General features: G+C 38.7%; 3 protein-coding genes and 1 non-coding gene across 9 annotated transcripts in view; 2 read left to right on the forward strand and 2 right to left on the reverse strand.

Annotated features, from left to right (window-relative positions):
• The window catches only part of Smarce1 (SWI/SNF related BAF chromatin remodeling complex subunit E1), a 22,308-nt gene extending 16,642 nt beyond the window's left edge, over positions 1–5,666 (reverse strand). For 2 of the 3 annotated variants that reach the window (XM_020166056.2, XM_074045683.1), the window contains exons 1-3: positions 5,526–5,613; positions 3,501–3,552; positions 3,287–3,330 (exon numbers count right to left, since the gene is read on the reverse strand). In XM_020166056.2, the coding sequence (XP_020021645.1) occupies positions 3,287–3,330; positions 3,501–3,507 (51 nt within the window). In that variant the 5' untranslated portion in view covers positions 3,508–3,552; positions 5,526–5,613. Of the gene's footprint in view, positions 1–3,286; positions 3,331–3,500; positions 3,553–5,525 lie in introns of all 3 variants that reach the window. The other variant, XM_074045682.1, reaches the window with a different exon arrangement.
• Positions 5,059–18,987, forward strand: LOC141413716 (uncharacterized). 4 transcript variants are annotated; one of them, XM_074045688.1, is made up of 4 exons: positions 5,059–10,203; positions 17,865–17,976; positions 18,244–18,312; positions 18,854–18,987. In XM_074045688.1, the coding sequence occupies exon 1, from the start codon at positions 5,405–5,407 to the stop codon at positions 6,284–6,286; it is 882 nt and encodes a 293-aa protein (XP_073901789.1). In that variant the 5' UTR covers positions 5,059–5,404; the 3' UTR covers positions 6,287–10,203; positions 17,865–17,976; positions 18,244–18,312; positions 18,854–18,987. The 4 variants fall into 4 exon arrangements, with proteins under 4 accessions (XP_073901789.1, XP_073901790.1, XP_073901788.1 ...); XM_074045689.1 differs by lacking the exon at positions 18,244–18,312 and having other exon boundaries at positions 5,059–8,967; positions 10,027–10,203; positions 18,854–18,984; XM_074045687.1 differs by lacking the exon at positions 18,244–18,312 and having other exon boundaries at positions 17,865–18,069; positions 18,854–18,984.
• On the reverse strand, positions 13,582–24,212 carry Krt222 (keratin 222). The gene is made up of 6 exons (XM_074045685.1): positions 24,024–24,212; positions 20,672–20,800; positions 18,834–19,054; positions 16,512–16,588; positions 16,192–16,327; positions 13,582–15,549 (listed from the first exon to the last, which is right to left on the reverse strand). Exons 1-6 carry the CDS (start codon positions 24,117–24,119, stop codon positions 15,321–15,323), a joined length of 888 nt encoding a protein of 295 aa, XP_073901786.1. The 5' UTR covers positions 24,120–24,212; the 3' UTR covers positions 13,582–15,320.
• On the forward strand, positions 17,746–17,853 carry LOC141414270 (U6 spliceosomal RNA). The gene has a single exon (XR_012439332.1). It is a non-coding gene; the product is annotated as a U6 spliceosomal RNA (small nuclear RNA).
• Positions 24,213–24,459: the final 247 nt, after the last annotated feature.

The raw sequence follows: 24,459 nt of genomic DNA on the forward strand, positions 1-24,459 counted from the left end.
AAAACACAGAAATGAAAAATGATCTGCATATGGCATGCAAAAGCAACCTGAATTTAAACAAGCAATGATGTGTTGTAATTGTTCTTTTTTCTTTCATTGAGGAAATTCTTTCAATGACAAACCAGTCTGCAAGTGTTTTTTTTTTTTTTCTCCTTTCTTTTTTGCTGGGGCCAGGGGTATTTGTGAATATGAATGTGTGTGGTTTCTTTTTTGAGGAAAGCAATATGCTGAAATGTTTCAAACATTCAGGATTACTTCATGGTCAACAGTATAACAACTTAGCAATATGTGATGTCTAAGCTTGAAATGTGATAAGCTGGAAGTCTGAAAACACTACATGCAAAACAAAACACAATTTATTTGACAGTTATGTGGATGCTACCAGTGTATTCATCTACTAAAAACAAATAAAAACAAGAAATGGATCTGTTTTTCAAAGACAGTTTTAAATAATTTTATATAATATGAAACATGAGAAGAGACTCAAATCAGGAAGCCATGAGTTGTTAATAGAAAAGAATGTATGTTGGATTCAATGGATGTCACATACATGAATTCAAAACAAAGACTTGTAAGAGATGCATGGATTTCATTCTGGGGTACTATTCATCTTTTCAGCCCAGTCATTCTTTTAAAGGCTTTCTCTTCCATCTCTTCTTTAATCCATCTTCCATAGGTCAATCATGACCAATTTCTGCATTTAATCTTAATGGGAACTACTTTTCTAGTTGACAGACTTGAACTTTTTTTTTTTGGCGGTATTGGGTTTGAACTCAGGGCCTCACGCTTGCTAGGCAGGCGCTCTTGCCACTTGAGCCACTCCACTGGCTTGAACTTTCTTTTTTCAACTAATTTCCTGAAAGTTCTCACCCTTTCAAAACACAACTACTCACTGAAGCAACAGAATTCTTGTTTTTTTTTGTGAATTATGTGTTGATGTAATCACAAATGGGCTTGTGTGTAAACAGTGGCCTTGTGCTTAATACAATGACATCCAATGTGCATGAAGATCAAGGCATATGCATAGAAAGAATGCAGCAAAGAGAGACCAAAAGTAGGGCACACCTTACCTAATGAAACTCATCATAACAAGTGACAGTAATTTCATTTTCACATGCAATTAATAATACCAGTTCTGAATTGTATAATGTAAAATACAATGACACATCCCAACTAGCTTAGCTGTTACAAAATAAACACAATTTTCTAAAACATGCTACTGTACATATCCTTAGTGCCCAAAGACATTCAAGTAGACAGTTTACATAATATCTTTTAGGAGGAAAGAAAAAAACTGATCAATTTCTAGCCTATACAGTTAGAGAAGACGCAAATTAAGCATATCTAAGTAGGCAAAACACAGATGAAGTATCAAAGGTACAAAAGAAATGTATATTACATGGAGTGGGACATCTGAGTGGTAGTGGCAGAGGTGGTGGTGATGGTGGTGGTAAAAGTAATGGAATTAAAAAAAAAAGAGATAAATCATTTAGTATCCATTCTGTTGGATGTTCTAATTCTTAAGACTTCTATATTTTATGTCAATGTGAAATTATAATGATACAGAAATATGATTAAAGAAAGGGAAAAAAATCCCTTTTCATGTACAAAAAGTCAGAAAGGGTTACTGGTTTTTGAAATATTTTAATCTCAAAAATATCAAGTTTGTCCTCAAGAAATTTAACTGTTGAAGGGAGTATTTATATCAAAATGATACCTTCAAAGGTTGCATATACAACGAGAATCACTTATGATGCCACATGTAAGAAAAATAAGGGAAGTTAAATAAAAATTGAAACTAAAACATTAGACTTATTCCATTTCCAAGACTGAAATACATGGTTAGATTTTTGAGGTCAGACTCTCAATTGTTCAACTCCACCTATATAGCCAAGAGTATAATGCCATGGAGATGGTGGTAAGAAATGTTCTTTAAGAAAGAAAGGAAAAAAAACCAAAACCAAAAAAACCCAAGCAACCAAGCACAGGACTGGAATCAACTGTAGAGACTGTGTATTATATGAATTGAACTGAGAACATAAGATACAGTATCTTTTTAAAAGCATCTCACTAAGGAAAAACAAATTGTTGATAAATGTAACTAAAATGAGAGTTAGTAAATAGACTAGTTATCTAGTGGAGAAAAAATTACACAAGGAAATTAGTAGTAGTAAAAATTAGACCTGAAATTTAGGTGGTAAGGGTTATAGAAGAGCTATCAGCTATTAAAGAACTAATTTTGAGCCAGGTGCAGTCATGCACGCCTATAATCCCAGCACTTGGGAGGCTGAGGCAGGAGGAACCTGAGTTTGAGGCCAGCCTGGGCTACATGCTGAGACCCTGTCTTGGAAAAAAAAAACCAAAAACCAAACAGAACAAAACAAACAACAAAAAAACGAAACAAAACAAAAAAACTGATTTTGTAGAGTATGATTATGTTAACATTGTTTTGTTTAAACAAACAAACAAACAAACAAAAAAAACAATAAGGAAGCCATTTCAGCAAGGCTTGAAGAAGTTACTGTTATATCTGTATTGTGGGACTATTATTTTACATGCTGATCAAGCTGGGCCAGAGCTTACTGGGTGAAAAAACTAGTTCACAACTCTACTTAGGCACTTTGAAACAGATCAATTCACAAACCAATATAAAACTCAGTAGCAAGATCTGACCCACAGATAATGAAAGCATTACTTGAACAGCTTGAAAATAAAGATTTACAATGAAGTTATAGGCTAGAAGCTTTATTGTTTGATTTAATATGAAAATTTTATCTCTAGACAAGAAATTTTTTAAGAATAATAAAAAAAAAAATTTGTGTGTTGCTGGAGATCAAACCAAGGGCCTTGCACATGCTAGGCAAACACTCTGCCACTGAGCTACATCCCCAGCCCCAGACTAGAAAAGTGAAAAATGTAACCAGTTGAAGGTTAGGTTTAAAAAATAATGCCAGAATGAGCATTCACTCAATATCAACTTAAAGACTCTTAATAGTGAAGATTAATAAGAAAGAAATGCTAAGCTTGTATTTCCCATTGAGAAAAAAAAAAACCAAAAACCAAACAGAGCATAGGAGGTTGGAATTTCACAGTATGTTTTTAAAATGTTGGGGTTGGTTCAAGATAAAATGCAAAGAGTTCTTTTATTTAGTAGGAAGTGCTGTTTTTTTAGCTGACTTTTTCATCCTTTGGCTGTGATGATTGAGTGACTGTCACTGGAAGACATCTGGGTTTTTGTATCAAGGCCAGACTTGGCTATTACATTAACAAGAAAATTAAAACTTACTGTTGCAGGAGCTGGGGTGGGAGGTGGGGCATAAGATGGTCTTTCTGTTTGAAAGAAAATAAATAACTTCTTGTAAACAACTGAGATATAATACTATGCAACAAAACTACCAATGGTCCTGTTTTGAAGAAAAAAATGAGAGTATTTTGGAATTCCCATTTGCTAGGGCATTAGTCTCTTATTAACATAGATAAATATAAAAATTGAAACTTACTTGACATTTTGGAAGATTAAGTTCTCAGTTCCTTAAGAATGAATCTGAGACACTAAATAAAAAAAAAGAAAAAAAAAGGAAAAAAAAAAGAGAATCAAAACTCAGCAAGCATAAGAGAATGTTTTCCTAAAGAATAGGGTAGTTTAATTGGTATTTCTGAGCAAATTACTTCACTTTTAATTGCTAGTAATCAAGCATATTTTAACTCGTTCTTGTAGGTCATTTGATCAAAATTAAATGACTATTATAAATTACTGGGATATTTAGAGTATTAGAAATGTATTTCCAGGTTTTGCTTATGATACTGAGCCACGTCTTGTATGGAAAACATTTTGCTGATGCCATGTAAACGTTTACTCAGACTGATAAAAAAAAATAATGACAATAGAATGTGATGTATTACCAGGGTGACCCCAACAAGGCCTACCAGATACTAACAACTTCCTCATCAGCAGCTCTACTAGTTTTTGAGTAACAACATCTATTAAATCAGAGCAGCATTTTATTCCTAGAGGCAGTTAAAAGGTAATTGGGAATGATAGTGGATTTCACATTCTCTTATATTGATAAAAAGCTCCAAAAGTGGGGATATAAATTTTGAGAGTCTACCTGGAGAACTCTTTATTCTTGCTTCCCAACCCATTTCAAAATTTACCTTCTCAACAGCACTTTCTGGTAATTTACACCTGGGTGGAATTAATTGCTCCTTTCTCTGCATTCCTATTTAGTTTACAAAGCTCCACAGTACTCTTCCTTGCAACATTTTTTTTTTTTTCAAACCTGTGAACATAGCTAGATTTTATGTTGCTAGGGATCAGGGAACCATCTAATTTTTTCCTAGCTGAATTCTTAATAAATTTTGTCCTTCTATCACCAGCTCACAACACAAACAGACACATGTGAGCTTGTGACTTACATCAATATACATCACAAATGGAAAGTTACAGAGACAGAAATTCATTTTTAGAAAGAAGGCAAATGAACATCTGTGGCTCCTGGAGTACCTTCATCCAACATCATGTAAAACAAACATGATTTTTTTCTTTTTTTTTTTTGCTTTTATTTTGCATTTTAAGGACACTCCTTGGAGCATCAGGATGAGTCCGGGTGTGCAAATCATTTATCTGCTCAATGGTCCAACCTGGGTCTCTCCTCCTTTCCTTAAAGAACAGGCAGAAACCTTGAACTCCTGTGCAGTTCTACTTCTTGCTCAGATTATCGGAGCTGTCATCATCCAGTAGGCCTTGCTGTGGGGAGCCCTCAACAGAAACTGCCACAGCTCCCTGTGCACTGCACTTCATTGTGAATACTTTCCAATGACTGCTCGCCTTCGCTAGAAAAATGAATTCTAAAGAGTGGGCCTGGACATGTGTCCACGATGGATCCATCCCTGGTGCCTGGCACAAAACAGATATTCGATCAAGGATTTGTGGCATAATTACCTTATATGGGATATGCTTATTACACGATCTTGCTCACCAATCACAATGACCCTGTCCCCATTTTACAGATGAAAAAAAAAAAAAAAAGTCTCAGAGCGTTTAAGTAACTTGGCCATCCGGCCAGGAAGTGCCAGAGCTGGGTTTCGAACCCAGGCTACGCTGTCTAGCGCTTTCGCTCCTCACTGCCAGCCAGCCAGCCCGTGCACCCTCCGGTCGCTGCTGGTCCCCGAAGGGGAGCCACCATTCTGGGGGCGGTGAGGACCCCCGGCTAGCCTCGCCCCCGAGGGCCGTTCCCTTACAGTCTGTCGCGGAGGATGCACTTTCCCGGAAACTTCCCTAAAAGTGGGGGTGAGCACAGGTGCTCGAGCCAGTGTCAGAGGAGGGGGAAGGGGGAAGTCGCGTCCCGGCTTGGGGCTCCGACCCTCGCCGCTAGGCCTCACGGAGGCCGCACGGGCGCCGGTTATGGCCCCACGGCCAAGACAGACCCTTCCAGAAACCCGTGGGAACTCGGGGTCCCGCCAAAACGGGACCAGCACGACTCGCCACCCTCCCGACCGGGTCGGGCCCACCTGGAAAAACTCACCCGCGGGCCGAGAAGGCGCCCGCAGCTCCGGCTCCGCTTCCCTTTGTCCCGCGCTCGCCCCGCCCCTCGCGCCGGAGCTTCCGCGTTCGCACTTTCCACACTCGGCGGGATTTCTCTCCGGCTCTCGTGGCGGGAATCGCCCTTCTGAGGAGGACGTGCTGATGCTTAGTACAGTCCAAGGATTTTTTTCAAACCCCACACTTTCCTTAAAACCTCCCGAATCTGAATGCGTTCCCAGCCGGGCGCCGATTCGTCACGGCGAGAGGAGGGCGGCGGAGGAGGCCCGGCCGCGGGACGGGCTGGGGGTTCACGGCGTGAGGCTGCAGCGGGCGCGGCGGGCGGTGCCCGGACGGTCCCGGGCGGTCCCAGACGATGACTGCCCGGAGTGGCTTCGGTTCTGGGCTGCGAGACGCCGGAACCGGCCCGGGGCGAGGCTTTGGACCAGCTGCTCCGCAGCCCCGCGTTGTCTCTTCCTTCTTTGCCTGGGAGCAAGGCTTCAGTACACCGCGGACGGAGGCGGGCGGGGGCGGGGGGACGCGGCTTCTCACTGGCGCCTCGCTGGGCTTCCTGCCTTCACGGCCAGGTTATGTACAACAAACGGCCTTAGCGCAGAGCCGCACGGAGTTTTGCAGTGTGCCACGCGCTTTTCGAGGGTGTCATTGTTGCAGGTTTCTAAGCCAAGGCCCAGCGATGTCGATCCCCTCACTCCGGGTGGGTGCCCTTGGTGTAGTCAGGTCCCTCCCCTGAACGAGCACTTTTAGCCTTAGACGCTTCTGTTTTTCCACATCCAGCTCAAATAGTTCCTTGTGATGGCCTCCTGGAACTCCCCCCCCCCGCCCCCAACTAATGCTTAATTTGGACTTCTGTGGATCTTTGATAATAACTGCTGTGGTCCTGCACCTTTGTGGGGGACTGTTGGTGATCTCCAGTGCATTACCAAGGTCTTGAAAGCAAAGGTTCAGATATCTACACTGGTCATCTTACTGCCAGTGCTTGCTAAGTAAGGGCTTGACTCATGATTAGATGTTCCTTGAATGTGTTGAAGTAGCCTTCTGGACTATCCCAGGGCTCTCTTCACTGATTCTGGGTACTGTGGTTTACCATATGAAGTATCCAAACACCTAGCCAATGTAGGCCACTGTGGAGGGAGAATGAACAGATGGGAACCCTGACCTGTAGTTATCTGAGAACACCGTTGACATTCAGAGAGACTGATTGAATTCTGGGGCTGCCCATAGGCCCCATCCTGGTTGTGCCAGGAGGCAGTGGGGCATCTCTAGAAGTCTGCAAAGCCAGGACATGTGACACTCAGTCCAGTTCTTCCACCTCCAGTGTATATTTTTTTCTCAGAGCATTTTATTAGCTTATATTAGTTGTCCAGAGGGGATTCATTGTGACATTTGTAAATATGCTTACATTGTACATTTTACCTCCAGTGTTTTTATTCTCACGAAGAGATGAATGAAATTGGAGAGCATATTGAAGGAAAAGACTAAAGCAGAGATTGTCAGATGATAGTGGGCATCCTGAGTGATGCTTGAGCTAATGTACATGAAATTGCTTTTTAATATAGCAGCATACAAAGAGTGAATGAGCCTACATGAAGCTTCCAGTATCTTCTTACTCTGCCTTTGCCCAACATCCCCAGTCTGGTTTCTTCCCTGCCTTTGAGGTTGTGGGGTTATAGGGAAGAGGGTGGGTACTGGGCAAGTGCAGTGCTGGGCTCATACTGCATTGTGTCATCTGTAGGCAGTTCTGTGAAGACAAACTGCAGGTACTAGATGTCAGTAACAACAGTGCACTGTGGGGGGAAGGAGTGGTACAAAAAAACGGTGAAAAAGGAAAGAGGAGATCTGAGTGGAGCAGAGGGATTGTCTGATATCCCTGCCCTATGATTGAACCCATGGCTTCATATGTGCTAAGCTAATGAACTACATCCTCAGCCCCTTATTCAAGGATCACTTTCTTAGTAGGTCTTTCTGACCTATTTAAAATCCCAACTCTGGCTAGTGGAGTGGCTCAAGTGGTAGAGCACCTGCCTAGCAAGTGTGACGCCCTGAGTTCGAACCCCAGTACCTCCAAAAAAAAGGTAAGATTCCGAAATCATTTCCCAGGCCTCACTCTCTAGTTATGGCCTGTGTTTTATTTTTTTTATCTAGCACTTAAAGCCACCTAATGTGCCATACTATTTATGCATTTATTTTGCTTGTCTTTTGTTTCTTGTCAGGATGAAAGCTCTATGAGTGAGGGGACTTTTGATATTTTGAACAGTGCATAGTACATTTAGGTGCTAACTATTTGTGGAATAAATAAGCAAATGACTATTTTTTTTTCTCCTTTGGCTCACCCTCTACTCCTTAAGATCTGAGAAATTAAAAAAGGAAGAATATAGGCAAAAGATAATAGAAAAAAAATCTCTCCTCCTGAAGATACTAAAACTGAAATATACAACATGGAAATATCTACTCTATTCCCTCAAAAGCAAACAGTAGAACATGTGATCTTGCATGTACAGGGATATTTATGGAAACTATTAAGACAGATTTTTGGAATTGTGATTATTCCTGGAAAATATAGGGTGCAGCCCTGATATGACTATTTAAGCCATATGTAACTGTGAAGTTTGTTGGGAGCCTGCATGGGCTAGTGGTAAACTCCAGAGACAGGCTTAGGCCTAAGAATTTTAGTTTTCTTTCTGGCAAGATCCCGGCACTTGACTTGCTTTCTTCCCTGACACTAGTCACACTTTGTTGGGATTCTTTCCTCTAGACAGGGAAGCCAAAACTAATAAGTGCTTAAGCTGGAATTCTAGCCTGGGTCTCTGAGTTACACCATGGGAAGAAAACTGATGAATGAGACAGAATTAGGGACAAAAAGAGGACTGGGACTGGGAAGGTAGCAGGGAAAAGGAGAGAGCAAGGAAAAACCTGTTGTCCTTGGGCTTCTAGTAGTCCATGAATGTAGGTCTAGTAGGTCTGCGAACCCTTTAAAATTGTTCCTAGTTATTATGTGCTTTTTCCAGACAGAGGATTAGTAGTTTTGTCAGCTTTTCAGAGAGGTGAAGAAGAATGTTGAACCAACCACTGAGCCATGGGTTTGTGTGTAGTATGTTCTGATGCAGCTTTTTTTTTTTTCTTTCAGTAGTAAGGCTTGAACTCAGAGCCTACATCTTGAGCCACTCCACCAGCCCTAGATGGGGTCTCAAGAACTATTTGCTGGGCTGACTTCAAACCACCACCCTCTTGATCTCTGCTTTCTGAGTAGCCCTTGGTGCCTGACTTGATGCAGCTTTTTAAATGAATTTCCCTCTCTCCCCTTGAAGTTAAGGGAAAAGGAGGACAGAGCTCTATTGGAACCAAATAGCCCATCAAAGTGTAGTTACACGCAAAATGGTGGAACAGGAAAATTTTCTCAGCTGTTTCTGCAGACAGAGCTCTGACTGGTATTCAGTTTCTATTGCTATAAATAGTTGTGAAATATTGAAGCCCAGCAGATTTCCAGGACATAGCAATTCATGATGTATTATAGATTTGGACAAAGTATGGTTTGCTTTCACAAGCTATGTGTTGCCCTCAAAATAACCTTGATGATTTTGGACATGAGTTTTGGCACATGGCTTAAAAAAAGGATGAAACTGTTTGAAAACAGACGGTCCTGGAGAAACTGGGGTGTGGACGCATTGGTAATTTTGAGGGTTTAGGCCAGGTTTGGCAAACTTTTATTGTTGAGTTTTTTACCTGTTACCAGGAATTGAACCCTAAACCTTGTACTCTATTATTTAAGCTACATCCCAGCACCCCTCCTTCCATGTTTTTGTTTTTGAAACAGAGTTTTCTGCTACCTTTGCTTGACCTCAAAGTCTAGATTCTTCTGCCTCTGAGTCCCAGGTAGTTGGGATTATGACACCCAGATAGCAAACTGGTTTTTTATTTGTTTGCTTTTTTGTTCATTTGTTTGCAGTGCTGGGGATCAAATCTAGGTAAGTGCTCTACCTCTGAGCTGCAGCCCTGGCCAGAGTTAGCAAATTGTAGGCCAGGGTAAGTCAGGACTGCCTCATGTTTTTGTAAATAAAGTTTTGTTTGGGTACAGCCACACTTAACTCATTTATATATTTTCTGTGGTGGCTTACAGTTCCAAGGGCAGAATTGCAAAGCTGCTCCAGGGATCCTTGAGTTGAGAAGCCTAAATTTGTGTTATCTGGGATTCTTCCAGAAAAAGTTTGCCAACCTTGGTGTACAGTCTAAGTGTGTGAGAGCAACTTGAAAAGGCTTGTACCGATTTTTATATATACCTTATTTCAGAATCTATATTTGCAGTAGGTCGATGAATTGTGGCAATCTGTGTATATGTTGGCCCCAACTGAGGTAGCCAGAGACCTCCATGAAGACAAAGGGCAGGTGCAGGTCCAGAATCTTAATGTAGTACCTACCTCTGAAAAGTATAGTGTAGGTTCTTTCCTACCTAAGCACCCCATCCCCCTTTCCCCCGTTTTTTTTTGCAGGGCTTCCTAGGCAAGTGCTCTACCACTTGAGCCATACCCACAGTCATCCTCCAAACAATCCTGCTGGCCTTGAAAACCATGTGAAGCAATGAAGCCAGGATGCCTTCACCATAATATCTCTAACAAGAAACTAGCTGAGAGAATGAGACTGTTTGGGATCCCACAAAAGGACTGAAGGCAAGCACATTTTTGGGCCCTTAAACCTGTTACTGATTAAAAGCATGATAAGTGTTTTCCTTCTCCCCCGTGTGCTCTGTTAGCAGCTAGAAATGTTTATACAGAACAATGTGGCAGGCAGTAGGAAAACTTCCAACAGCTCCTGGGATAAACTGATTGCCCATTCCTCAAGGCCAGGATGTTTACACAAGAAAAGAAATACCTTTTGACACCATGATCAGGACTTGAGCCCACCCCTGCAACCCCTGCACACAAATATACTTAACTTGCTTTCTTTGTTGGGGGAGCCTGGTATCTCTTTAAATTAGTGCTTAATCCTGCCTAACATACTGTACTACATTTATGTGTTCAGTATTTGTGGAGTAAAAAAATGAATGACTCTTTTTTTCCTCTTTTGACTCATCGTCTACTCCTTAAGATTTGAGAAATTAAAAAAGGAAGTTCCTTTCCTTTCTCCTGGACCTCACCCACTCCATTAAAACTTTTGCCTGTGTGTCTGTACTCTGCCTCAGTTTTATTTCTATTATCACTGTGTTGGAAATTCACATCTGGCATAACTTGTAAACACAGAACCAAATTCTGCTCTTTGGACACACTTTCCTTTGACTAAATGTATTGATAGGTTGAGTAACATGCATATACATATTGTTGTAGGAACCATTGTTTAAAAGACTCCCATGCAGATCATTTTCAAATATTATTGTGACTGCCATTCTCAGGTTCCCAAAGGAGTCAACATTCAAATGTTAGCTGAACCTGGACTGGTTCAAACCCAGGAAGGTTCCCAGAGGGTATCAGCCTCACCAAGGATGTCGAACTTGTGACACAGGGTGCTGTGTTTGGGCCCCAATGCCAACTGAGTTTATGACATTGTCACAGAAAAGGATTTAAGGATGAGTCTAGTTAAGTGGGAAGTTTATGTGAGTTTTATTTAGCAAAGCAGAGAAACAGGAAAGCAAAAGTATAGGGGAGTTTAACTTTCATTCAGACAGCACCTGGTACGTCCCAAACCATTTTGCAATTGTAAAATTTTGAAATATCACCCAAACAGCGAGTGAGTCTGAGTTGATATTACTAACTAAAGGGTCTTTATGACATGGGTGCCTATTTCTTGTAACTTTTATTGGCACCCTTTGATTAAAGGTCAAGCATCTGTAAGTTTTGGGTACATCACTCATCTGGGGCAAGGTCAGAGAAACTATTATATTTTCTAAGAAAAAAGAGATGTGTGTTCTTTTTATTTACAGTGTTTAATTTTGCAGTCTTACTATCCCTCCTGGAATTGTATCTTATGTTTGAGAACTGATGAATTAGAAATTCTGGAGACCAAGTCTCCTCTGTTGACATAGGTGATAGGTGTTTGAAGATCTGCCAGGTTCTTTCTTTTAGGAGATGTTTAGGGCAGAAAAGCCCATAGCTAGAGAGAGTTATTCTCCTTTAATGAGGTGTCTTTGCAGTCCAAGGATGAGCTTTATCAAAAGTTTTCCTTTTTTTTTTTTTTGATAGTGGTGTTTGAACTTGGGCTTGTACCTTGAGCCACTCCTCTATTCCCCCACCCCTTTTTTTTGTGATGGGTTTTTTCGGAGATAGGATCTCATGAACTATTTGCCCAGGAGTGGCTTTGAACTGCAATTCTCCTGCTCTCTGCCTCCTGAGTAGCTAGGATTATAGACGTGAGCTACCAGCTCCTGGTCCAAAAGTTTTTTTTGAGATATTTATTCAGGATGTGCTTATCTAGAGAAAATCATTAATGCAAGGTTGAAGCATGGTTAGACTTCAAATTATCTATTTGTATAGTGTTTATTCTTAGCTCCCAGTGCTTAGCTTACTTTGGATTTCTTTCTCCATGATCTGGATTTAAGCTTGCTTTTGTTCTCATGCTTCAATGCCTCTAATTTAGCCTGCTTCCATATTACTTAAGTAAAGTTTGATTTTGGTTCATGTGTCATAGTAAGTTTCCATTTGAAAATTTCAAACTAGTTTAAGTGTTTTTTAACTTAATATTTTTGGTGGCATTGGGATTTGAACTCAGGGCCTTGTGTTTGCTAGGTGGGAGTCCTCAAGCCCTTTTTTGCTTTAGTTATTTTTCATAGGATCTTCTGGTTTTTGCCTAGGTTTGGCTCCAGACCTGTGTCTCCTGGTAACTGGAATTAAAGATGTGAATCCCATGCCCAGCTTATTGATTGAGATGGGGTTTCACTAGCCAGGCTGGTCTACAACCACTACTCTCCCAAACTCTACCCCCCAGTAGCTAGGTTTATTGTTATGTGCCACCAAGTCCAGCCCCTTTGCTAATTTTTATTTATTTATTTATTTTGGTAGAACTGGGGTTCTAGGTAGGTGCTCTACTGCTTAAACCACACCTCCAGTCCTCTCCTTTGTTTTTAAGTGTGGAAGTTGAGGCCTAAGGGATTTAGAGTGACTCTTCCTCTTATATGGTTAATTAGTGACAGAGTGACAAACTAGGGCTAGGATCCTACAGTTGTTAGTGGTTGAAATTATTCTTTATTTTTGTATTTGTTATGGAAGCATGCATTTGAAATATTTCAGAGAGATGGAGGGATATTAATTTCCATTCATCTATAAAACAAGGATGATATTGTTTAGCAGGATTGTTTGGGAATTATGAATGAATATACTGGGCATGGTGCCTGGAGCCCAGTCAGCACTTTACAAATGCTGTCTACTGTTACTATACTTTCCTCAGAAATATGGGATTATATGAGTTTTTTTTTTTTCTTTCTTTCCTTTCTTTCTTTTTTGAAACAGGGTAGCCTAGGCTGGCCTCCAACTCACTATGTAGCCCAGGCTGACTTCCAACTTTCAATCCTCCTATCTCTGCCTTGCAAGTACTAGGATTACATGTGTGTGACACCATGCCTGGCTTGTTTTTTTTTTTTAGTCAGAATAAGAATAAAATGTTAACATGCAATTCTTAATTTATCTTTTTAAAAACCCATTACCTTCCTTCTGTGATTGTTTTATTCCCTAAATAAACTAACTTTATTTTGCTTAATGATGCAGAGAAATCTTTGAACTAAAGGTACAATATGTCAAACTCAAATACAAGAAAGCTTTAGAGTTTCTGTTTCAATTTTTTTTATTGTAGAGGTATCATTTACCTTGGTAAATTCATATCCCAATTTAAAAATGCCTCAAAGCAAATAAAACTTTGTTATATAACTTCACGTACTGCATTTTAAAATGTACACATTATACACACATAGCTGCATAGTGGAATCACTGTAACACGCAGTTAATTCATAATGCCCAGGACTAAGGTTTTAACACTGCAGTAAATTATAGTAGATGGACCACTTTGTCATAATCATTGCTGCTTAGTAGAGTAACTTGAGTACAATAGTTTATATGATTGCAGTTTTAAAGCTTTAATAAAGTTCATAGCACTTAACTAATGTTGAATGAAACTTTTTTTTTTTTTGGATGCTGGGGATCAAACCTAGGGCCTGCTAGGCAAGTGCTCTACCACTGAACTGTATCCCCAGCCCAAATGAAACATTTTTATATATAGGTCGTGTTTCAGATCAGATGCTTAATGCAAGAATAAGCACTTAACATGCTGATGTATCCTTAACAAAACACATCATTCCTTTTCACTAAATTCAATAAGCCAGGCTAAATGGAACCTGAAGTAATTGAAAGAAAACAAAAATTTTTATATCCCGGTATTATGTTAAAGGTTAACAATTTTCTTCTGGCTAAAGTATACATTTTACTGATTAATATGTACATATATGAGGGAGGGAGGGAAGAAGGGAAAGAGGGAGGTAGAGAAAAGGAGGGAAAGAGAGAAGGAGAAAGAGAGAGAAAGAGAGAGGGAGAGAGAGGTTGTACTAAAATGCTAGCGTAACTGTAGCCCTTAGATGATACTTTAGCTGGAAAAAAGTGTGGTGAGTTTTACTCAACCATTTTTTTTCTGCTTAGGAAATAATTAATAGCCTATAAATTTCTAATGTTTTAAAGCAGGTATTTATTATTTAAGGTCTTATAATAAATATACCTGTATTAAACAAATTAGATTGCTTTAAAAACTTTGCAACAATACTTTACTTATTCACAAATACATTTTCTATCCATATTTATTACAGTTTGAACAATTTAAAAACAAATCCTGCAAACTCTCTTAGCTTAGAAAACAATACTGTTATCTTAATTCACATAATGATTGCAAGAGAGAGTTATAATAGTTCATATAGTGTCTTATCTAAGGCTCACAGCAAACACTTCAATCACATTGAACTTTACAGATGTAAAAACTGGGATGATGGGAGGTTGGGTAGCTGTTACCATAGTATCTTTCCAATTTACTTTCCATGTTTTGTTCGTACAGCTGACCTTGTTTTTTTGTTTTTTTGTTTTTTTTTTTTTTTGGTGGAAGGATACAACCTTTAAGGTTCTTTCAATAAAGTGACTCTTCTGGAAATCAGATACTGATTACGAAAACCTTTTAGATTAACAAAATAGCCTTGGGGGGTGTTCTATAGTTTGTTCTGGCATTGCTCATGGGACAGAATTCTTATTTTTCTAAGGGCCCAAATGTCACAAAGTGAAAATTCTGTGAATAGTGAGCCCTCCCTTAAAAGTATATTTATAACTGCTGTCTTTTTAAGAAAAATTTTAAAGTTTTTTTGGGGGTTTAACCAGTCATGGAGTAATGATGAATAGCTCAGTTTTACTCTTACATAATACAATCATATTTAAACAAACTGTTTTTTCCTCTTGGAGTGTTCAGCCAGTGAGTGAAATTGCAGACTTCATTAAGTCAGCTTAATACTTACAAGTCTCTGAGAAAATTCCCAAGGAAAAAGGCTATTTGAAGAATAAATAGAAATCATACTGAATTTCTGATTTTATTTGTAAGCTCCCCCTCTCCAAAAAATAGTCTATAACTGGATTCAGAGAAATTCTATCCTTTATTCTGTGTGTGTGTGTGTGTGTGTGTGTGTGTGTGTGTGTATGTGTGTTTTCTGAAGAGAATCACAGTTACACATTGACACATCATTCATACATACTTAACAAGTTACACCAGGGACAGAAGAGGGTCAGCACGGCTCACCTTAGTCTATCCAAATGTCATTTTCAAATACTACTTTGCATTAATTAGTTGCCGATGGAGGCTTGATAGACGGGATACTGCATGATCGTCTCATGATAAGCCTGACCTCTATATCTGGCAGGTTGTCCTGCTTAGTCTGTAAACAGCCTTCATCAGTGGCTGCTAAGTGAAGATCAAATCGAAGAGAAACAGACTTTTTCCTTAATCGAGGGTTATCTTTAAAGAAAGAACCTTCCCATTCTTTAATAACTTCATCTACTTTCTCGGTCCTGAAATGATAAAGAAAACCTTTCTTAGGAAGAAGTATGGACATATTAAAATACACATAATATGCATTCTGTAGCTATGAAAAAGAAATCACGTGACTTGTATAATTTATAATTTGTGAAATTTGTATTTAACACTCCAGACTTTGAAAATTAAAGAAGTATAATTTCTAGGGAATTCTGTGAATTTTCTACAGAATTCTCATGTCTTAGTTTTATTTTTAGAAAAAGTGGTGAATTGAGTACTCTTTCAACTAAGTTTTTTTTTTTTTTTTTGATGGAGTGGGGTTTGAACTCAGGGTTTCACATCTGCAAAGCAGAGGCTCTACCCCTTGAGCTACACCCGAGTCCATTTTGCTCTGGTTATTTTGGAGGTGGGGTCTCAAGATCTATTTGCCTAGGCTGGCCTTGAATCATGGCCCTCCCAATCTTAGACTCCCAAGTAGGTAGGATTACAGATGTGAGCCACCAGTGCCTGGCTCACTTGAATTTTGATGTATATATATTCGTATTGTCTTAAAAATCACAGTACGTTAAAACTGTTTGGAAATATTCAAACATGAAGGCTAATTGCTGGAACTACTCAGCTGAAGCTAATTTCTGTATGCATTTATTATAATTCTTAGTCAGAGTTACTTTACTTACTGAATAGTGCCATGAGTTTCAGTGCTCTCCCTCATGATGTTTCCGTTTAATATTGCCTGTTTGGTCACTGTTTCCACTTTTTCATTCTCACACTTTTGTGAGACTTTAGTTGAAAAAGATATTTCATTTATAATGGCTGTGAAAAGTTATTTTACGATATATTAAATTACAATGGTAAAGTACTGTTCACAGTGAAATTACATGTCAAACTTTTAGTCAAATATTACTTCTTTTTGCTCCTTTGGACTATTTAATTTTCTTCTAATCCCTATAAATAGCACATCACTTTTTATATTTGTTTGTTTATATCAGAAACTTACCTGAAGGCAAAACAAAACCAACTCTACTTGTGGTAGGTTTTGGGTCTTTTTTCCCACCTTGGATACAGCCATAGTATCTGAAAATGGAAAGAGTTATATGATAGGAGCAACACTGTATTAGCAAATAATTGAGACAAATAGGAGAATGGACAAATTGTATATTCATGAAAGGGAAATACTGTTTAGCAGTGAAAACAAATGAACTAAGGCCATATTGTATCTTTGTGAATATATCTTCCAAGCATGCCATTGAGAGTGAAAAAAGAAAATAAAGTTGCAGCTAGTTTTATAAACAACAAAGTAATGTGAAAATTTCATACTTTGTTAATAGATATAAACATATTACTATAAAGGAATGTATGAGTCTAATAAGTACCCAATGCAAGAGCTAGGTTGTGGATGAGGGAATGAGATCAGGGAATGTGGTTTGGTATGTCTTAAGTCTGGCATAATAAAAAAATTTTAATTGTATTATAAAAACAATAAAGACCAATTTGTTAACATCTTGAATGATTAGGAATTATATAAAATTCACAACCATTTATCTTATACATATATACATATTACATTCAATATATAATTATGTACATATATGCATATACATATTATATGTCTATTTTTTACAAGTGCATACAGTATGCCAGGTACTGTTTTAAGTACTTTACAAACATTAACTCACAGCAATTCTATGAGGAAGGCAATATGTCCACTTACCAATGAGAAAACTGAAGCATATATAGGTTTAAGTAACTTTTTTGAGGTCACTCAGCTAAGTGTTTTGTTATATTTTGAATTCAATTATACTTTTTAAAAAATTTATTAAATGCTAAGACTTTTAATAGGCTAAAGTTGTTTCACCTGTTTTGGACAGAGGACTCAGAATTTTGAAACAAACAAGAAGAAAAGTTTCTCTTTGTGGGAACATGGAGGATTGGTACCATGTCCAAAGATACATGAGTTTATAAGTAATTGCAAGTTATGATATTGTATGAATAAATAATACCTTCTCTTTTGATATCTCTTCCTATCAGGATACCCAAAAGTCTTAAATCATGACTCACAACAAAGTCTTAAATCATGTTATTATTATAACAATAATATAATCACATATTATTGTTATGTTGGTATTTAATGTGGTGTGAGCCCTTTGGGTGGGGTTATGTGAAAATATGTGAATTTTTTGTGGCTGATCTACAGAAGACATCTTAAAGACTAATCTTAAAAGAGGTGAACAGTGCTTGCTTCAGCAGCACATACACTAAAATTGGAACAATACTGAGAAGATTAGCATGGCCCCTGGGGCAAGGATGACACGCAAATTCGTGACACATTCCATATTTTTTTGTGACACAGGTTACTCCAGAGGCACCTGCACACCCATGTTTATTGCAGCACTATTCACAATAGCCAAGTTATGGAAACAGCCAAGATGCCCCACTACTGATGAATGGATCAAGAAAATGTGGTATTTATGGAATTTTACTCAGCCATGAGGAAGAATGAAATCTTATCATTTGCAAGTAAATGGGTGGAACTGGAGAACATCATTCTGAGCTAGGTTAGCCAGACTCAGAAGACCAAAAATCTCTCCCTCATATGTGGACTTTAGATCTAGGGCAAATACAGCAATATGGTTGGACTTGGGTCACCTGATAAGGGGAGAGCACACATGGGAGGTATGGAGATAGGTTAGAAACCCAAAACATGATAGTATTTGATGTCCCCATTGCAGAGGAACTAATATAGAAACCTTAAAGCGACAGAGGTCATCAGGAGAAGGGGATCAGGAACTAGTGAAAAGGTCAGTTAGACGCGAATCAACTTGGGATGTAACACATTTGTATATGGAAGCAATGCTAGGAATCTCTCTGTACAGCTATCCTTATCTCAACTAGCAAAAACGCTTTGTCTTTCTTATTATTGGTTATACTTTCTCTTCAACAAAATTAGAGATAAGAGCAGAAAAGATTCTGCCTGGAAGCAAGGGGGTTGGGGGGAGGGAGGGGCGGGAATTAGGGGGGAGAAATGACCCAAACAATGTATGTACACATGAATAAATGAATTTAAAAAAAACCCCAGATGAACAGCAGGGAAAGTGAGAAGGTTCAGAAAGGTCATTTTTGCAGTGATCAAGGATTGCTTACATTTTGTCTGGCCGACTTTGTAAGAGTCAACTTTGGCTATTTGGTTCCTAGCTTTAGCAGGCGGGAAACGCACGTGAGAACCCTACTGTATTGTAGGATCTCAGTGATTGGCTGGTGAGGATGGATTCCATTTCTCTGACTACATCAACCATGATAAGCGGCTCTGCGCGTCTGATACCTGATTTCCTCCTTTTCTAGGAGGCGGCGATAAGTTGCTATTTCCTGCTCCAGCCTCATCTTGGTGTTGAGGAGCATCTCGTGCTCCTGCAGCTGCCGCTCGATGCCGCGCCGCACTTCCTGCAGCTCCTTCTCCAGCCGGTCAATCACCGCCTCTAGGTCTTGCAGCTGCGTCTGGTAGTGCTGCTCGCTGGCGTGCAGGGAGTTCTCAAGGCCCCTTTCCTGTTCACAGACATCCTCAGCAGTGCATGGGGCGTCAAATGTGTTCCCGAAATCAGAAACAAGACCTGTGCAAGATCTTTACTCTGATCTGTTTTACTTGTTTATTTTTGCGGTGCCTTGGGCATGCTAGGCAAGCACTCTATTACTCAACCACATCCCCAGCCACACTATGGTTATTAGAGATGGGATCCAGGTCTTGGCTGACCTGGAACTGCAAGCCTCCCAATCTCATTTTTTCTTTCTTTCTTTTTCTTTTTCTTTATGGTACTGGGGTTTGAACTTAGGGCTTCACACTTGTTGTGCAGGTGCTCTACCACTTGAGCCACTCTAACCTCATATATTAAAAAATATTAATCTATTTACCAGTGATACTGGAGTTTGAACTCAGGGTCTGTAGCTTGCTAGTGGACACTCCACCACCTGAGCCATGCTCACAGCCATTTTTTCTCTTTAGTTATTTTTCTGGTAGGGTCTCTCATTTTTCTCCAGGGCCGGCTTCTGACTGAGATCTTCCTACCTTTGCTTCTCTAGCTGGGATCACAGTGCCTCACTGTGCATGCCATCACCACCGCCTGGCTTATTGATTGAGGTGAGGGACTCACTAACTTTTTACCTGGGCTGGCCTCCAGCCTTGATTCTCCTGATCTCTTCCTGAGTAGCTGGGATGGCAGATGTGCATTACTTTCCCTGGACCTTTTTTCTTTTCTTTCTTTTAAAATTGCAATAATAGTGTCTCTTATAGGAGTTTCCTTACGTTTTTGTGTATGGCTCCCAAGTTTCTTTTTAATTTATATTTATGCTCAGGCATAGTGGTACACACCTGCAATCACAGCTACTCAGGAGGTGAATGCAGGAGGATCACAAGTTCCAGGCCAGCAAAGACCCTGACTAAAAAACAAAGGAAAAAAGAAAAGAAAAGGACTGGAGATATAGATCAATGATAGAGCACTTGCATACATGAAGCCTTTGGCACTGAAAAAAATTTATATTTTATATACATAACTAAAGAGGTTAATATATTAAAAAAAAACCCTGTAATAATTCTTATGGCAAAAAAAATAGCAAAAAATGAACATGAAAAAAAAAAAAACCCAGTCCTTTACAGCATGATTAACTTATTGTCACTGAGTTATTTTGTTTTTTAAATATTGAAAATGTAATGAATTTCAATGACAGAGCAGACTGTTTATAAAAGGTATTTTAGGAAAGTGTTTAAGTATTTTTCTGTTAGAAATCTTGATCGCATGAATAAAAGAAGCCTACTGTTAATAACTTTGAATAATAACAAGTGCTCTATTCCCCCATTTCAATAATTAGAGTACTCTGGGCTGACCAGCAAGTATTTGTTCATTTTCACAGGTATAAACTAAACTTTGAGTGAGTTGGTAACAGCCATTGCCATGGGTGGGTAACTGAACTAGAATCAGGAATAGCATTTAGTGGCTTTGATTTTCAGAATTTCACTGGAAAGTAACAGATATTATTCCTTTCCCTCTCTTTTTTGCCCATGCTAAGCAAATGTTCTACCACTGAGCTACACCCTAGCCCCTCCTTTCTGCTCTTAATCCAATAACATTTGGGGTCACAACATGCCAGTTGCTTTGAGATCCTTCTCACCACAGCATGCAGCGACTCAATCTCCACTTGCAAGTGGTGCCACTGGCGTCGGGCCTCCTTGAGTTCTGCCTGAGCTGCCTTTAAAGCCTCTTCATCTTTGTCCATTTTTTTGCTTATATCTTCTTCTAGCTATAAGAAAACCAACAATAACAACAACAACAAAAACAAAGAGCACTCTTGAAAACGAGGTGTTTAAAAGCAATTACAGAAAAATTATATAGGAATCATAACCACTTTTTTTAGCCGTTAGATTACAAATGTGTTTCCCAGTGGTCAGTCACTAGATAAGTATGTGAGCTAATCACTTGTATTTCCAGTCCCTGTTTCCTTTGATGTAAAATGATTCCAAAAGTCCCTTCCAAGCTGGGCTAGATGATACACACTGCAATCCCAGCACTCAGGAGGCTGAGGCAGTAGGATCAAGAGTTCAAGGTCAGTCTTGAATATACATAGTGAGTTCAAGGCCAGCCAGAGGTACATAAAGAAATCCATCCCAAATACGACAATGTATGAAATATGGAAAACTACCTCTATTTTAATGAAACAGTTTTATGACTTAGGATTTTTAACTTTCTATTATTTATGACTCTTTAAAGAAGAAGAATTGAAAATTTATTATTTTCCTACATATTCTCTTATATGCTGCTTCACAGAAGGAGATACACAGCTTTATATCCAAAATTGATCAATTCTGGGACCAGATATATGGACAGGGAGTAAATACCACAGGAAAGTGTATTACTAGTACAGAATTAATTTATCATAGGCATTAAGGTTCTCAAGTGGATTTCTGTATTAAGAAAACCCACTGCTCATTTAATTTCTTCAGCATGATCTTTTTAGAAGGCATCTGAATTTTGGGCATCTGGGGTAGTAACCAAAAATGACATCTTAAAAGATTGCTTTCTAAATGTCCTCATGTCAAAAAACAAGTGGGATATTTTTTTATTTGGCTTTAAGTGTTTTTATGCTGATGTTGGAATTAAAAGAAGGTTATCTGTTAACAGAATGCTCAATATTTCCCCCAAGAACAACAGTAAGAGCAATGTATCAAATTGATTGTTATATTTTGAAGCAAAATGACAACTTATGTTTTTATAAAATACATTTTAGAATTAAAAATTTTAATTTGATTTTAAATAGATTTCTGTCTAAGAGAAACTGTACTACAAGTCTACAAAGAAAGTTTAGGGCAGGATAGTAAGAATAAAATTCATATGCTTCTTTTGATTGGCCAATTGGTTGTTTTCAGTGTTAACTTGAGAAAGGCATGCAGCAAACAGTACATACCACAGTAGCTCCAACTGAGAATATAAAGAATTTTGGAGATATGAGAACATAAAATGATGGTATCTACTGGTTTCTTGAATTCTGAGTGTGGAACTGCCAGCTAAGATTATATGGTAGTTAGATTCCCAAAATGGCGTCCAGTGAACCACACTTCCTCAAATTTACATCCTTCAGTGGTCCCCCTCCATCTTGGGCTGACCTGTGTCTTGCTTTAACCAGTGGAATGTGGCAGAAGTGATGCTGTGCCAGTTATAGGGCTAAGTCTTAAGAAGCCCTGCAGGCTTCTACTTCTGTGCTTTTGGGAACTCTGGGCCATTATGTTAGAAGTTTGGATACCTTGTTGGAGAGATCATGCAGAGAGGTACCCTGGGCTACATGGAGTGAGAGAGAGACAGGCTTAGTTGTCCTAGCTGAGCCACCCTTCTGATGCCAAGGTGCCAACCATGAGCCAGCCGCCTTGGATATTCCAGGTCAATTGTGCCCCAAGATGACTGTTTACAACATCACATGAGCAGAAGAATCTCTCACAGTGAGCCTCAACACTCCAAAGAATCACCAGACACAATACAATGGTTATTTTAGTCCACTGAGTTTTGGGGTGGTTTATTATATAGCAATTGGTAACCTAAATAGCTTACATTTCTTTATTTTGTGTTATTTTTTTTTGGGTGATGGAGATTGTACCCACCAGGGCTTTGTGATAATTTGTGATAATTAAATACTCAGGCTTTCTTGAATTTATTTCAATTAACTTTCTGAATTATTTGGGACTTTTTTTTCTGAACGACTTTTACGTTACAAAACGTTTTAAATAAAAACTTGCTGTAGTTTTGCTTTTTTATTTGAATTTACTTGCTTTAGCATTGAGACTTCTAAATTAAACTTGCATTTTTGCTCCTGTAAAATAAAGCATTCATTTGGTTTATAATTTTCAGGAATTGTCATTTGTTAATTTTTTTCCTTCTCGTATAAAAGGTGAGTGAACTATTCTCACACCTAAATCAGTGTCCCAGTGACTTTGCTTAATTTAGGATACTAGTTATTCTTTATGAAGACTGAAATGTTACCCAGAAATAAAATTTATAGTTACTTAAATGAATTGTCAATAGAATAAAGGCCTGTAATTTCCTGGCAATATTTTTATTTCTTGGCAATGTTCTTAAGTGAACTTTTTGTTGTATTTGGGTGCTGGCAATAGAACTTGAAATCTGATATAACAGGTAAACTAATTTTTAAAACACCCTAAATTTCTGAATCCTTATTTCTAAAATATTTTTTTAAAGATGTGAGACCTTAGTTCTAAATTGCTAAAAATGATTATCTCTTTAAGACTAACTACATGAAATAGAATTTAGTCTTGACCTGAGTTGGCGCTCTCTGTCTCTCTTTCCTTTTAAATACTTAAACATTGCAAGCTTTGTATTGGAAGTAAACATTTCTCATAGTCCAAAAGCAAAAATCTATACTTTCAGTAAAGAGTCATTACCAGTTTGGGGAATTTTGGTTGCCGTAATATATATCATTGGTTTTGAATGTCATGTTCACAAACTCAGATCATTTCTATTTATAACAATCAAGTATAAAACTGAACTCATTAAAAAAGATCCAAGCCTTCCAGAAATATTTCACTTAGTTTTATCTCTAGAGTGTGCACTGTAATAAATCTTACTATAAAGCTTTCTTTTTAAGGATGTTATTCAAAACATTTCTATAAATAACTCCATAATATCTTTGAAGGGTATTCAAAAGGCTTCCTTCCTGAAGAATGTCTAAAAGAGGTTGGAGTGCACCATTTTATTATGTGTTGACCCCATGTTTTATTAATGATAGCCACCTCAGAGTTTATATAAAAATCAAATGCATTCATCAATATTTATTGAATGGCAGTTTAGCAGTATAGCCACAGCAATTCCCAGTCCCAGGGCAGTAAACCTACATTCCTTCCCCAGCATACGCTGCATCGAAAAGGAAATACTGTACCTCAGACAGGCTGGGACAGGAATTGGGTAGACATGGATTGTCTCCTTATTCTGGAAGGTGCCTGTCTGTATGAAATCATTACCTGGATCCTTGTAGACAGCACGGTCTCTATCTGATTTCTGGTGAGGAGCTTTTCATAGTTTGCCCTGATCTCATTGAGGAGCTGGGACAGTTCCATTCTTTTCCCATCCTCCACCTTGGCTAACTGAACCTTATGGATGGGATGAGTCTGCTGCGGCAGAGCCTGCCCTGCCTGCGTCGTGGTGAGCAGACAGCTCTGTGGAGCCTTAAAGATGCAGAGCTCCTTTTTCAGAGGCTGAGGAAACTCTGGGTATTTCTAATCAATTATGCAAATTTACATGCAAATGCCATGCAAATATACTACCATTGGTTTTGCAGAAATGTCAGGCTCTCCATGAAGGAAAGAAAAATAAAAAAAATCCTCAGTATTCCTGCACTGGATCTTTATAAAACTGAGCACTTTTTTGGGGAGGAGTTAATTTATTTTGTGGAAAGGA

The sequence above is a fragment of the Castor canadensis genome, chromosome 11 (assembly GCF_047511655.1).
Source record: "Castor canadensis chromosome 11, mCasCan1.hap1v2, whole genome shotgun sequence".
NCBI classification, from domain to species: Eukaryota; Metazoa; Chordata; class Mammalia; order Rodentia; family Castoridae; genus Castor; species Castor canadensis.